Here is a 15,769-nt window from a genome sequence, read left to right as displayed (position 1 = left end):
GGAAAAAATCAACAAAATTGATAAACCATTGGCCAAACTGACAAAAGAAAAACAGGAGAGGAAGCAAATAACCAGAATAAGAAATGAGATTGGTGATATTCCAACAGACCCAGCTGAAATTAAAAGAATCATATCAGACTACTACGAAAACCTATACTCAAACAAATTTGAAAACCTAAAAGAAAGCAATGAATTCCTAGAAACACACCACCTACCTAAACTAACACAAACAGAGGTATAACAAAAGAAGAGACTGAAAAAGTAATCAAAAAACTCCCAACAAAAAAAAAGCCCTGGTCCAGACGGCTTCACTGCAGAGTTCTAAGAGTTAACACCACTGCTACTGAAGGTATTTCAGAGCATACAAAAGGACAGAATACTATCAAACTCATTCTATGAAGCCACCATATCCCTGATACCAAAACCAGGTAAAGACACCATAAGAAAAGAAAATTATAGACCTATATCCCTCATGAATGTAGATGCAAAAATCCTCAACAAAATTCTAGCCAATAGAATTCAACAACATATCAAAAAAACAATTCATCATGACCAAGTGGGATTCATACCAGGTATGCAGGGATGGTTTGACATTAGAAAAACAATTAATGTAATCTACCACATAAATAAAACAAATGACAAGAATCACATGATTTTATCAGTTGATGCAGAAAAGGCATTTGACAATGTTCAACACTCATTCATGATAAAAACTCTCAGCAAAATAGTAATAGAAGGAAAATTCCTCAACATAATAAAGGGCATTTATACAAAGCCAACAGCCAACATCACCCTAAATAGAGAGAGCATGAAAACATTCCCATTGAGATCGGCAACCAGACAAGGATGCCCTTTATCATTACTCTTATTCAACATTGTGCTGGAAGTCCTAGCCAGAGCAATTAGGCTAGATAAAGAAATAAAGGGCATCCAGATTAGCAAGGAAGAAGGAAAAGTATCTCTACTTGCAGATGACATGATCTTATACACAGAACACCCTAAGGAATCCTCCAGAAAACTACTGAAACTAATAGAAGAGTTCAGCAGAGTATCGGGATACAAGATAGACATACAAAAATCAGTTGGATTCCTCTACACCAACAAAAAGAACATCGAAGAGGAAATTACCAAATCAATGCCATTTACAGTAGCCCCCAAGAAGATAAAATACTTAGGAATAAATCTTACCAGAGATGTAAAAGACATATACAAAGACAACTACAGTACACTTCTGCAAGAAACCAAAAGAGACTTATGTTAAGTGGAAGAACATACCTTGCTAGTCAATAGGAAGACTTAACATTATAAAAATGTCTGTTCTACCAAAAGCGATCTATACATTTAATGCAATTCCGATCCAAATCCCAGCGACATTCTTTAATGAGATGGAGAAACAAATCACCAACTTCATATGGAAGGGAAAGTGGCCCCGGATAAATAAGGCATTACTGAAAAAGAAGAACAAAGTGGGAGGCCTTACTTTACCTGATTTTAGAACCTATCATACCGCCACAGTAGTCAAAACAGCCCGGTACTGGTACAACAACAGATACATGGACCAATGGAACAGGATTGAGAATCTAGACGTAAATCCATCCACATATGAGCAGCTGATATTTGACAAAGGCCCCAAAACAGTTAAATGGGGAAAAGACAGTCTTTTTAACAAAAGGTGCTGGCATAACTGGATATCCATCTGCAAAAAATGAAACAAGGCCCATACCTCACTCCATGCACAAAAACTAACTCAAAATGGATCAAAGACCTAAATATAAAATCTAAAATGATAAAGGTCATGGAAGAAAAAATACGAACGTTAGGAGCCCTAATACATGGCATAAACAGTATACAAAACATTATAAAGAATGTAGAAGAAAAACTGGATAACTGGGAGCTCCTAAAAATCAAACACCTATGCTCATCCAAAGACGTCACCCAAAGAGTAAAAAGACTACCTACAGACGGGGAAAAAGTTTTTAGGTATGACGTTTCCGATCAGTGCCTGTTCTCTAAAATCTACATGATACTGCAAAAACTCAACTACAAAAAGACAAACAACCCAATTAAAAAATGGGCAAAAGATATGAATGGACACTTCACTACAGAAGACATTCAGGTAGCTAACAGATATATGAGGAAATGTTCATGATCATTAGCCATTAGAGAAATGCAGATCAAAACTACAATGAGATAATGAGATTTCATCTCACTCCAACAAGGCTGGCATTAATCCAAAAAACACAAAATAATAAATGTTGGAGAGGCTGTGGAGAGATTGGAACACTTCTACACTGCTGGTGGGAATGTCAAGTGGTACAACCACTTTGGAAATTGATTTGGTGCTTCCTTAAAAAGCTATATATAGAACTACCATACGATCCAGCAATCCCACTCCTTGGAATATTTCCTAGAGAAATAAGAGCCTTTACACAAACAGATATATGCACACCCATGTTTGTTGCAGCACTGTTTACAACAGCAAAAACATGGAAGCAACCAAGGTGCCCATCAACGGATGAATGGATAAATAAATTATGGTATATTCACACAATGGAATACTACGCATCAATGAAGAACAGTGAGGAATCTGTGAAACATTTCGTAACATGGAGGAACCTGGAAGGCATTATACTGAGTGAAATTAGTTGCAAAAGGACAAATATTGTGTAAGACCACTACTATAGGAACTTGAGAAATAGTTTAAACTGAGAAGAAAACATTCTTAAGGTGGTTATGAGAGGGGGAGGGGGGAGGGAGGATGGGGGGGCATTCACTAATTAGATAGTAGATAAGAACTACTTTAGGTGAAGGGAAAGACAGCACAAAATACAGGGGAGGTCAGCACAATTGGACTAAACCAAAAGCAAAGCAGTTTCCTGAATAAACTGAATGCTTTGAAGGCCAGTGTAGCAGGGGCAGGGGTTTGGGGACCACGGTTTCAGGAGACATCTAAGTCAACTGGCATAACAAAATCTATTAAGAAAACATTCTGCATCCCACTTTGAAGAGCAGCGTCTGGGGTCTTAAACGCTAGCAAGCAGCCATCTAAGACGCATCAGTTGGTCTCAACCCACCTGGATCAAAGGAGAATGAAGAACACCAAGGACATAAGGTGATTACGAGCCCAAGAGACAGAAAGTGCCACATGAACCAGAGTCTACATCATCCTGAGACCAGAAGAACTGATGGTGCCCAGCTACAACTGATGACTGCCCTGACAGGGAACACAACAAAGAACCCCTGAGGGAGCAGGAGCACAGTGGGATGCAGATTCCAAATTCTCATAAGACCAGACTTAATGATATGACTGAGACCAGAAGGACCCTGGTGATCATGGCCCCCAGACCTTCTGTTGGCCCAGGACAGGAAGCATTCCCGAAGCCAACTCTTCAGACATGGACTGGACTGGACAATGGGTTGGAGAAGGATGCTGGTGAGGAGTGAGCTTCTTGGATCAGGTGGACAACTGAGACTATGTTGGCATCTCCTGCCTGGAGGGGAGATGAGAGGGTGGAGGGGGTTAGAAGCTGGCAAAATGGACATGAAAATAGAGTGTGGAGGGAGAGAGTGGGCTGTCTCATTAGGGGGAGAATGATTGGGAGTGTGTAGCAAGGTGTATATGGGTTTTTGTGTGAGAGACTGACTCGATTTGTAAACTTTCACTTAAAGCACAATAAAAATTATTTTTAAAAAATTAATAAATGACACTCTGCACCATAGCTTGTTGCTTTCAAGACTATTGCCTTTACCTCCTCCCTTGCCACATGTCTTTACACCTGGTCTCATTCAGGATTTTCAGTGGTAAAGCCGGACACATAGCAAGTGCTCACTAAATAACTGCTTCATTAACATAACATCAATTTCCAATGACCTACAAATAAAACCGCATTTCTAATCTTAACATAACCATTTCAAAGCTGTTTTTGTTACGAGGATAAATCTTACGTTAGTGATTCTGGTCTTATAGAAAAAAGGGATAAAGTACACACTCTAGGTCCTAAAAAAAAAAACGAAGTACAAAATAATCTGAGGGCAATGTATCCAATCATCTCACCTCTCCTTATAGTCTACTACTATTCTGATCTGGCATTAGAAGTTATAAACTTGTAGTCCATGGGTGAAACCTGGCCTGCAAATAAATTTATAAGGTCTTCCCAGTATTTATTTAAAAATATGTGAATTTGTTGCCAATATTTTAGTATCAGGAGAGTGCACATTAAAATTCAGATTTCTTGATCTTCTAGGGGAGAGGAGAGCTATGGTAACATAGGCTCACACTCCCTTAAGGCAGCAATCACATGGAATTGAATGACAGGTGTCACTTAGGACAGGGCATGTGCTTTCTAGACTCCTCCTACTCTCTATTGTTTCAACAACCCTCGGCAATCAATGAATTTCAATTATTCTTTTTCTTCCCAACGGTCTGCTTCATTCACTTACTTTACAAGGATGGTTTCTATAAGCATTTTGATTTGTACCCTTAGTCTAAAATGAGGTTCCCTGGGCCCTCCCGGCTGGGGACAACAACAGGGGTGGGGGAAGGGGGAGTGGCACCCCCCTTTTCAGCAACAGTGGCTCCTCTGCCCTGCTGCAGGCTGAGATGATAGATTTGGATCAGGATGAGGACAGGCTGCGGGTGTTCAGTAAGGATGCCTCATTGATGGACATGAATTCCTTCAGCCCTATGTTATCAACATTCCCTTTACCAATGATGAACCAAATCAAATTTGAAGCTGAGCCAGATTTGAAGGATCTCTTCATTATAGTTGATTATCCTGAAAGCCATGTTTCTACAATTGAAACTTTGATTACTTATAGGATTATTACTAAGACATCTCATGGTGAAATGTGACTCTAGTGCAAAAGAAGTTAGAAGACGTCACCAAGATTTCCTGTGGTTAAAGGGAAAACTTAAAGAAGCGCATCCCATCTGATTGTTCCTCCACTGCCAATTTATATTTCCTTGCCATTTGTGAAATTCGCTGCCCCATCCCCTCCTACCTCATGAAGAACGACTCTAACTACTGCCATTGAATTCTATCTACAGAGTGAGTAGTAAGGATGACCACCCCAGCAGACGCCTCACTTATGTAGAAAGCTGTAACTTCAGGGTCAAGAAGTGGTAGTACAATGGTTAAGTGTTTGGCTGCTAGGCAAAAGGTCGGCAGCTTTTGGGAGAAAAGACCCAGCAAACTGCTCCCATAAAGATGACAGGGTAGGAAACCCTATGAGGCAGTTCTACTCTGTCCTATAGGGTCACTATGAGTTGGAATTGACTCGAGAGCACAAAATAGCAACGACAACCTCGGAGTTAATATTAAGCCTGATTCCCTAGAACACTGGTCTCCAAAATATAATTTTATGAGTTCCTACAATATAACCCATGGTGTTTTCAATCATCTCATATGCATGTGAAAGCTGCACGATGAATAAGGAAGCCCAAAGAAGAACTGATTTCTTGAATTGTGGTGTTGAAGAATATTGAATATACCACGGACTGCCAAAAGAACGAACAAATCTGTCTTGGCAGAAGTACAGCCAGAATGCTCCTTAGAAGCAAGGGTGGCAAGGCTTCGTCTGACATACTTTGGATTTGTTGTCAGGAGGGATCAGTCCCTGGAGAAGGGTATCATGCTTAATAAAGCAGAGGGTCAGCGAAAACAAGGAAGATCTTCAATGAGATGGGTTGATAATGTGGCTTCAACGATAGGCTCAAACATAACAATTGTGAGGATGGCGCAGGATCAGGCAGTGTTATCATTCGTTGTACGTACGGTTGCTATGAGTCAGAACTGACTCGATGGTATCTAACAACAGAGTAGAAGTAGTCTCCGACTTATGACGGGGTTTCGGTCCAATGACTAAGTCAGTTCTGATGCATGTCAGGTATTTTTTTTTTTTTTAGTTTTCCTTTTATTATCAGTATTTTTATAAATCCTAATGTTGAACATCTGCAAATGAACATCTGAGAATATCAGCAAATCATACGCTGCAGCGTTGTATGTAGTACATGTTAATGATAAGATGTACCAAAAAGAAAAAAAAAGACGGTCATAAGTGTGGTTCATAGTAACTCAAATAGTCGTTAAGTTGGGAGCTACCTGTACTCAATCAGCTGATGAATAAGAAGAAAATATGTGAACTTCTATTTATATCTACTTTTAGATCTAAAAAAGAAAATAAAGCTTTACTGTAATAAATATACCACTGAAACCCACGCTGGGCCCCTATGTCAGGTGGCTGTATGTCAGTACAATACGCTGGGCATCCTGAAGATAAGGAGAGTCATGTAATATGGAAGGGCACAAAGTGAGACCCTCGCCTATTCTATCACTTTCAGTGTTAAGGCATTACAATGTGAGCATGTCTGGCTAAGAGGGCTTACAGGATAAATTACCAAGTTTTAACCAAACCTTCACAAAATGTACTGGTGGCTTAAAATCATGTCTTCAAAGAAATTACAAATTGTTAACGTTAACACTCATGTCTAAAAAAGAAAATGGCAGCATTAACACTCTATCTGAGCTATATTCATCAGCCGCGTTACAAGGTAAAAACTTAACAGGTGTCTACGTAATAGATGGGAACCCTGGTGGCGAAGTGGTTAAGAGCTCAGGCTTCTAACCAAAAGGTCAGCAGTTTGAATCCACCAGCCGCTCCTTGGAAACCCTATGGGGCAGTTCTATTCTGTCCCACAGTGTCACTATGAGTCAGAATTGACTCAACAGCACACAACAACTGAATAGATGACAAAAAGTTGGCCAAAAAAAGAGAGAAGTTATCAAGAAGACTGTCTGACATATGGATGTAAAAATGTGAATGAAATTTGTCCCAAGTATATAATATGCCTTATATTAACTAACACAGTAAAATTTACATAGTAACACAGAATGTTTTATATATGACTGTATGTGTTAGATTTTACACTGATGGGGATTCATGCTATAAAAAATTGGGACACCAATGGTATTTTCAATGAGTCATCTATTCTACACCTAGACCCAGTCTTAGCCCCTATTCCTAGACCCTGCTCACTCTGATGGTTCTACTGGGGAACACTTGTACTCCTCTAACTTACAGGTGTCTTTTACATGTTTCTAGTTGCAAGATCCATCGGTTTCATCATTAATCTGATGTCATCTATTTTAATTATTTTCCTGTTCAAGGCTTAGTTTATAAAAATGATATAACTGAAATCTTCAAAATATACCTGAAAGTGTATTATGAAAAAATGTTTATGTGCAAAACCAAATGTGTGCTGTTTTTTATTAAATCAAATGATCACTCAATACTTAAAAGAAACGATCACAGTGTGTTTCCCTTTACAATCATAAGAACCGATGCCTAGGGCCAAAGTATTCATTTTTTGTGAGTCAAAATCGGAAGCATTTACTAAAGATATTAATTTTAAAAAAGGTTTTGTTATTGATGTCAATATTTCAGTTTACTCTCACTGCCTACTGAGCACTGAAATCAGTTACAAAATGTTTCAGTTTCACTCTTCTATGTCCCTTCTGGAAAGAAACTCTGGTGGTGTAGTGGTTAAGGGCTAGGCTGCTAACCAAAAAGTCAGTAGCTTGAATCCACCATGTGCTCCTTGGAAACTCGATGGGGTGATTCTACTCTGTCCTATAGGGTAGCTATGAGTCGGAATTGACTCGACGGCAAAGGTTTTTTTTTTTTTTAAATGTCTTCTTTTCCTTCTAAAAACAATCATAGGAAAACTAGGCCAGCTAGAAGAGTTCCATAACCCTTAAGAATTTGGCTTATGAGATGTAAACTCTAGATTGCCTGCTGAAATAAACAGGGAAAGGTTTTTTTTTTTCCCCCTGAACTCTTAATCATCATATATTGAAAACATCTTTATGTCACCTTCATTCTTAGACAATTGCTAAGCTGGGTATAGAATTATAACTGAAGAACCCTAAATATTCCTATTTTAAAGTGATTTTTAGATTTTTCTGTTATTGTCATGTCTTTTGGAATGTATCAATAACCTGATTGTTGATCTGGCTGGTTGTCTTCAAGTGAGCCTGTCTCTTCAAGGAAAACTGACAGTTTTTGTTGTCACTGATAAGACTTGAGCTTTCAGGTGAGAATTATTTATTCATGTGTTTTGGGATATTTGGCTTAGGCTTAACTCAGCAATTTGGTAATTATCCCCTCTCTATGACTGTCCAGTGGTCTCATGGTCATTTCTACCTGGTCTTCCGAGCCCTTAGTCAAGAAACACCACATCTTATAATGGTCCTCCCAAATCACCAACATATGGGAGTACTGGCTTATCACAAATCCAGCTCTTAGCCAGCAGGTAGATTGGTCCAGGTCTTAGTTAGAAGGCTATACCCTTTCTAACCCAGCGCTGCGTAACTCACAGATCTAGACAGTAAGTTGAAGCTTACATATTCTAAATTTATTTTCCAGATCTGGGGACAGTCCTCCTTTCTCTGTCCCTATTTTCTGTTCCATTTCTGGTCTCCATTGATGTTTACCATGTATCAGAACAGCAGTTCTCAATGTGTAATCGATCTCTGGATCCCTGGAAGTCCTCAAGATTCTTTCAGGAAAACTATCTTACACTAAGACATCATTTGCCCTTTGCACTGCACTGATGTTGCACTGATTGAACAAAAGCCTAAGTGGGTAAAACTATTGGGCTTTAGCATGAAGGCAATGACATCAAACTGTGTTTCAATGTCACATACTTGGAGTTAAAAAAACAAAAACCAAAGCCAATTTCATTAAAGAATGTCTTTGATGAAGCAACAAAAACTACTACTTTTATTAAATTTCCCCACTTGGGTATGCATCTTTTTAATATTCTGTAAAACAAACAGAAGAAATGATGAAGTAAAAGAGCTGAAAACAAGATTTCAAAAAGTGGCTCAAGAAGACAAGGTGAAATATTATAATGAAATGTGCAAAGACCTAGAGTTAGAGAACAAAAAGGGAAGAACACAATTGGCATTTTTCAAGCTGAAAGAGCTGAAGAGAAAATTTAAGCCTCAAATTGCATTACTGAAGGATTCTATGGACAAAAACTGAATGATGCAGGAAGCATCAAAAGAAGGCAGAAGGAATATAGAGTCAATGTACCAAGAAGAATAAGTCAACACTCAACCATTTCAGGAGGCTGCATATGATCAAGAACTGAAGGTAGTGATAGAAGAAGTTCAATCTGCACTAAAGGCACTGGCGAAAAGCAAGGCTTCAGGAATTGAGAGAATACCAACTGCTTCAACAAACAATGCAACGTTGGAGAGGGCTCACTGGTCTGTGTCAAGAAATTCAGAAGACAGCTACCTGGCCAACCAACTGGAGGGTATCCATATGCGTGCCCATTCCAAAGAAAATTAAATGGAAAGCAGAAATTACTGAGCAACATCATACGTCAGCAAAATTTTGCTGAAGACCATTCAAAAACGACTACAGCAGTACATCAAGAGGGAACTGCCAAAAGTCAAGCCAGATTCAGAACAGAACATGAATGAAGGACATTACTGCAGATGTCAGATGGCTCTTGGCTAAAAGCAGAGAATACAAGAACGATGTTTACCTGTGTTTTACTGACTGTGTGATGGCATTCAACTGTGTGGACAGTAACAAATTATGATTAACACTGGAAGAATGGGAATACCAGAACACTTTGTTCATGCAGAACCTGTATACATATCAAGAGGCAGTCGTTAAACAGAACAAGGTTTGAACCTTGCATGGTTCAAGATTGGAAAAGGTGCGCAGGAGGACTGTATCCTTTCACCTTACCTATTTCCATCTGTATGCTAATAGTGGTGCGGGACTGTATGAAGAATGTGCCATCAAAATCGGAGGAAGACTCATGAACAACCTGCACTGTCCAGCTGACACAACCTTTGCTTGATGAAAATGAGGAAGATTTGAAGAACTTACTGATGAAGGTCAAAAGTTACAGTATGGACGCAGTATAAATTACATCTGAATGTGAAGAAAACCAAAATCCTAACAATTGGACAAATAAGCAACATTACGATAAATGGAGAAAAAAGTGAGGTTGTCAATAATTTCATTTTACCTGGATCAACAATCAAGGTTCACGGAAACAAGAGACAAGAAATCAAATGATGTATTTGCCTTGGGCAAATTTGCTAGAAAAGACCTCTTTTAATTTTTAAAAAAGCAAAGATGTCACTTTGATGACTAAGGCACATCTGACCCAAGCCACAGTCTTTTCAATTGCATCATATGCATGCAAAAGCTGGGCAATGAAAATGAAGACAGAAGAGGAATTGATGCATTCAAATTACTATATCAGTGAAGAATACTAACTATACTGTGGACTGCTAGAAGAACAAATCAGTTTTAGAAGAAATACAACCAAAATGCTCCTTAAAAGTGAGGATGACAAGACTTTGGCTTGCTTACTTTGGACACGTTATCAGCAAAGACCATCACTAGAAAAGGACATGTCTGGCAAAGCAGAAGATCAGTGAAAATGAGGAAACTCCTCAATGAGATGGATGACAGAACAGCCACAACAAAAGACTCAAACATATCAATGATCATGAAGATAACACAGGACCAGGCAACATTTAGTTGCATTATACATAAAGTCACCATGAGTTGGAGCAGACTCCATGGGAATTAACAACAACAATGATGAAACCGGAAGTACAAATAAAGCACTACTGCCCCATACCAAAATAAAATGGTTGTTTCCAGGGAAAGCATTTAAGCAATCGAGTTGCTAGCTGAACTAGTCACTTTTTTTCATGGAACACCATTTTTACTTGAAAAAATAAGTAACAGGGCCAACCCAAAGCAAATTCGAGTCAAATCTGACTTACAGCAACTCTACAGGACAGAGCAGAACTGTCCCATAGGGTTTCCAAAGCTGTAAAGCTTTACGGAAGCAGACTGCCACATCTCTCCAGTGGAGTGGCTGGTGGGTTCGAATCGTCAACCTTTGGTTTAGCAGCCAAGCACTTAAGCACTGTGCCACCAGGGCTCCAAAGTAAGACAAGCTATAGTCATTCAGATACTCAACATACATTTTTCTCAAAAATTAATGAAATAAGCCTGTTACTTCAAGAAAACTGATGACATTTGTTGTCACTGATACGATTTAAGCTTTCAAGTGGCTTATTACTGTTATACTTAAATAAACAAGTATTTTTAAAATTTGTTTTCATTTCTAATATAGTAAATATTGATAGATATAACCCAGATAGGAAGCCCTCATGGTGCAATGGTTAAATGGCTCAGTTAGGCTCAGCTGTTAACCAAAAGGTTGGTGGTATGAACCCACCATCGGCTCCATGGGAGAAAAGACCTGGAGATCTGCTCCCATAAAGATTAAAGCCTAGGAAATTCTACTCTGTCCTACAGGATCACTGTTGAGTCGAATCAACCCAAGAGCACATAACAACAACATAATCGACATAAAAGCTCTCTGAGGTTCTCAATTCTTAAGAGCATAAAGGGGTCCTGAGATCTAAGAGTTTGAGAATCATTATATTAGAGCCCTGTTATCTTAATTTTCCCCTTTATATTTTATCAGAGATTACCATATGTGTGTGGGAGGATTGTCCAGGGGAGAGATGTGTTCTGAAAATAATGACAACATATATATATTGCCTATGAAAATCACATCTGATGTACTCCACGAAGGTGGTCATGGTGAATATTTAGAGGATTCCAGGTAGAAGTGAGCAAAGACATTTTAAAAAAAAAACAAAACCCATTGCTGTCGAGTTGATTCCAACTCATAGCGACCCTATAGGACAGAGCAGAACTGCCCCACAGGGTTTCCAAGGAGTAGGTGATGAATTCAAACTGCTGACCTTTTGGTTAGCCGCCAAACACTTAACCACTGAGCCACCAGGGCTCTGAGCAAATAAAGCAAAGGCATAGGGGTGAGTAAATAAGTCTACTAGTAAACTTTAAGTTCTCCTTGAATATAGAGAGCCCATTTTTTTTTTTTTTGTAGTAGATAGAAAATGCTTAAGTTGAGACTATTCAATGAACACCCCAAAATGGCAAATAAAATTTTGTACCATGTACGGATATATTTTCCCAAGGAAAGGTCCAGACTCTCAAAGGGATCAACCAACTCCAGAAAGTTAAGAACTGATCCACTGGATAAACTCCAAACTATTCTGCAAACCCCCTGAAACCTTTCAGAATCATCTCGAATCACTTCCTCTCTCCCAGTTTATGCTCCAGCCAAACCCAATTGCTTTAGGTTCTCAAACAGATGCTTCAACTCTTTACACCACTGGACATAAAACTTCCTTTGCCTGGGAATCCACTCCCCAAGTCAACAACTACTCCATATGGCATTTTGTTATGTCTTCATGTACTTCCTTAATAGATCATGAGGAAAAGATCACATTTTATTCATGTTTATAGCCCCTAGTGCCTGGCACAGTAGATACTCAAATATTTCTATAATAAATATGCACTAAAAAAAAATTTTTTTTTATACCAATAGCAATGAAGGAAATACTTTTTTCATTTTCAACAACTTGTTTTACGAAACGACTCTCCTATGTAACAAGTTGTTTAAAATAGTATTTCCTTAAAAAGCTTAAACAAGATATTTTTCAAAATCTATCAGAACTTTTTGGGTTTTTTTTGATCAGACCTTTCTTGGATCAGGTGGACACTTGAGACTATGTTGGCATCTCCTGCCTGGAGGGGAGATGAGAGGGTGGAGGGGTTTAGAAGCTGGCAAAATGGGCATGAAAAGACAGAGTGGACTGAGAGAGCAGGCTGTCTCGTTAGGGGGCGAGTAACTGGGAGTGTGTAGCAAGGTGTATATGGGTTTTTGTGTGAGAGACTAACTTGCTTTGTAAACTTTCATTTAAAGCACAATAAAAATTATTTAAAAAAAATCTATCAGACTTATAACCAGTAATGAACTTATCTCCGTAAACAAAAACCAAATCTAACCTGCTGCCATCAATTCCAACTCATAGCCACCATAAAAAACCAGTGCCATAGATGGTTTAAAATGTTAAGAAATTTAGGCAATGTCACAAAACAATGTGTATTATTTAATGAAAAACCGATTTGCTTTGTAAACCTTCACCAAAGCATAGTAAAAAAAGTTATGAAAAGTTGCTTACAATTTTTTAAAGGAAAACACTGACAACATAAGGACAAATAAAAACTGCCTTTTCATCAAAGTGAAAATTTAAATTATTATCTCTAAATTTAATTATAATTCAACTATACTAAATCTACTAGGTACAAGATTTTTTCTTAACGTTTACATTTGTTTAGCCTACTTAAATGTGATTTTCAACCTGCAAGCACTTTTACATGCCTTAATAATTATTCTATTTAATTCCGGACCCAAGTTTTAAAAACTCTAGGTATACACATTTATATGCCTTTAAGGTAGATATTTGTGTGAAATTAGCAATATTTCAGTTTTCAGAAAACACTAAGCAAAGCTTTAGGGAGATGGTGGAGGTTGGATTGAGTACCCAAGGAGAATTTGAGTTTCTGTGTCATTTATCTAAAACAGGAACTCGAAAGTTCTCATTCTTCACCATCACTAAAATATAACGTCAAGCAGTTATGGATGTAAATGTTGCTGGCTATAAACACAACGTGCCTGCACAGTGGAGGGATGACAGCTTCCAATTAATAAAAGCCTAAAAATCAGAGCTGAAATACGTACTAGGCCACGAAGTCTGAAACAAGTTTACAAGAAACCCGCACTGCCTGGAATATTCACTAACACCTCCAAGCGAGCGATCATTGCCAAGGTCGAATTAATAAGTCTCCTTTGATGTTAATGATTGAGCGTTCCCAGGAAAGGCCTAAAAGCTGACTGCAGACTGTTGCTCGGAAATACCTAAAACAAACGTGGGATGTCGACTTCTGTTACTAAGTGTAGGGAACTGACCAGATGCGGTTTCTTAAAAGACCTTTCCCTCGCTCCCCTAACCCACAGTTTATTTTTAACTCTAACTGGAGCCAATCTTAAAAGTAAATTGAGAACTGAATCCTTCTCTGATTACTTAGGCAAGGAAAAAAAGAAAAAACAAAAACAGCTTTCGAAGGAGCATGAGCTCAAGTCAGCAGAGGGCGGAGGTGGCCGCGCCGCTCTTTCCGCACAGCGCGGGGAGCGCACGGCCGGCGCGCGTCGGGTCTCCGGGATTCGGTTAGACCGCGACAGGAAGTTTTCTCTTCCCTTGCGGGAGGGAGTGGGGCCAAAGGGAAATGAGAACTCTCACTCTCCCAGACGGCACCCAGAGATAAGCTTCGAAGAGCGAGGGCGGCTCCGCGCGGGACCGAAGTGGCCGAGGGACGGCGTGGCGCGGGAACCCGTGATTCCACGCCGACGCGGCGTCTCTGCCCGCGCGGCGGAGGCAGCGGCCTGCCCTTCCTTCTTCCTTCCCTCGAGGCGGCGGTGGCCTCGGGGTCAGCGGGCCGGGCCTCGCCCCCCGCCCGGGGACCCTCCGCCTCCCCGGTCGGGGGCGCCTAAGCGAGCGGGCCGCGGGTGCGGGCGCGGCGGCGGAACTACGGGCTTCCCCGGCGGCACTCACCCACTCGAGGACCTTGATGAAGCCGAGCGGCTCCTTGAGTGGGGTGAAGTTGATCTGGAAGGCAGACATCCTCTGAGGGAAGGAGGGAGAGAGAGTCAGGCGGCGGGCTGAGGAGGAGGGGAACACACCGTGACCCGAGCAGCCCGGCGGGAGGAAGGGTAGGCGGGGCGGGTGGGCAGGCTCCGGGGCGGGCCGAGCTGCCGCGGGCCGGGGTGGGCGGCGGTTGAGCCGCTCCGCCCAGGCGCTGGGGCGGGGACGGAAAGGGGCTGGCGTGGGAAGCCAGGGGCGGGCAGGGTCTGGGAAGGGGAGGCTCCTCCCGGGGCCGCACCTGCCCGAGCCGGCTGATTCGCTGGCGAACCAAGTACATGTTGGATGCCATGCTGCGTGCGCCGCGCCCCCTTCCTCTTAAGTTCAGCCTCAGCGCTCTGTCTCCTCTTGCGCACGCGCGCGCCTGGGGCGGGCGCCTCGCGCCACGCTTCGTACCGCGTGCGGCGGCCGCGCACTCTCGCCCTGGGGCGCAAGAACGGCTTCCGGCGCACCCAGGTTTCGCGTGTGCCCGCGCCTGCGCAGTAGGGCAGCCCTTCCCTGATGAGGATTGCCGTTCTCACTCATCCAGGTCAAGCATCTTGTAACTACAACTTTCTTCCCTACCTTCGGCGCACCTCAGTTCTCTCAAACGTTTCCATTTTCATCCATTTCCTTTCACATTTCTTAACTTTTAGATAGTTCCTTAAAATGCTGACACACAGCACAACTGGACTAAACCAATATCAAAAAAGTTTCCTGAATAAACAACGCTTCCAAGACCAGAGTAGCAGGGGCAGGGGGATTGGGGACCATGGTTTTAGGGGACATCTAGGTCAATTGGCATAGTAAAATGTATTAAGAAAATGTTCTGCATTCCACTTTGGTGAGAGGTGTCTGGGGTCTTCAATGCTGGTAAGTGGCCATCTAAGATGCATCAATGGGTCTAAACTCACCTGGAGGAAAGGAGAAGGAAGAACAAACACAGAAGGTAATTATGAGCCCAAAAGACAGAAAGGGCCAAATAAATCAGAGACTACATCAGCCCGAGACCAGGAAAACTAGATGGTGCCCAGCTACAACTGATGACTGACCTGACAGAGAACACAACAGAGAATCCCTGATGGAGCAGGACAGCAGTGGGATGCAGACCTCAAATTCTCTAAAGAGACCAGACTCAATGGTCTTACTGAGACTAGAAGAACCCC

At 41.0% G+C, this 15,769-nt stretch overlaps 1 protein-coding gene across 1 annotated transcript in view; it reads right to left on the bottom strand.

Annotated features, from left to right (window-relative positions):
- The window catches only part of SYPL1 (synaptophysin like 1), a 36,799-nt gene extending 22,098 nt beyond the window's left edge, over positions 1-14,701 (bottom strand). Inside the window, exon 1 of the mRNA XM_049893755.1 lies at positions 14,538-14,701. Within this exon, the coding sequence (XP_049749712.1) occupies positions 14,538-14,606 (69 nt within the window). The 5' untranslated portion in view covers positions 14,607-14,701. The remainder of the gene's footprint in view (positions 1-14,537) is intronic.
- Between the last annotated feature and the right edge of the window lie 1,068 nt (positions 14,702-15,769).

This window comes from Elephas maximus, chromosome 8, assembly GCF_024166365.1.
Source record: "Elephas maximus indicus isolate mEleMax1 chromosome 8, mEleMax1 primary haplotype, whole genome shotgun sequence".
Classification (NCBI taxonomy): domain Eukaryota; kingdom Metazoa; phylum Chordata; class Mammalia; order Proboscidea; family Elephantidae; genus Elephas; species Elephas maximus.
The sequence above is the reverse complement of the archived record's forward strand: the minus strand, read 5'-3'. Positions and strand labels throughout refer to the sequence as shown.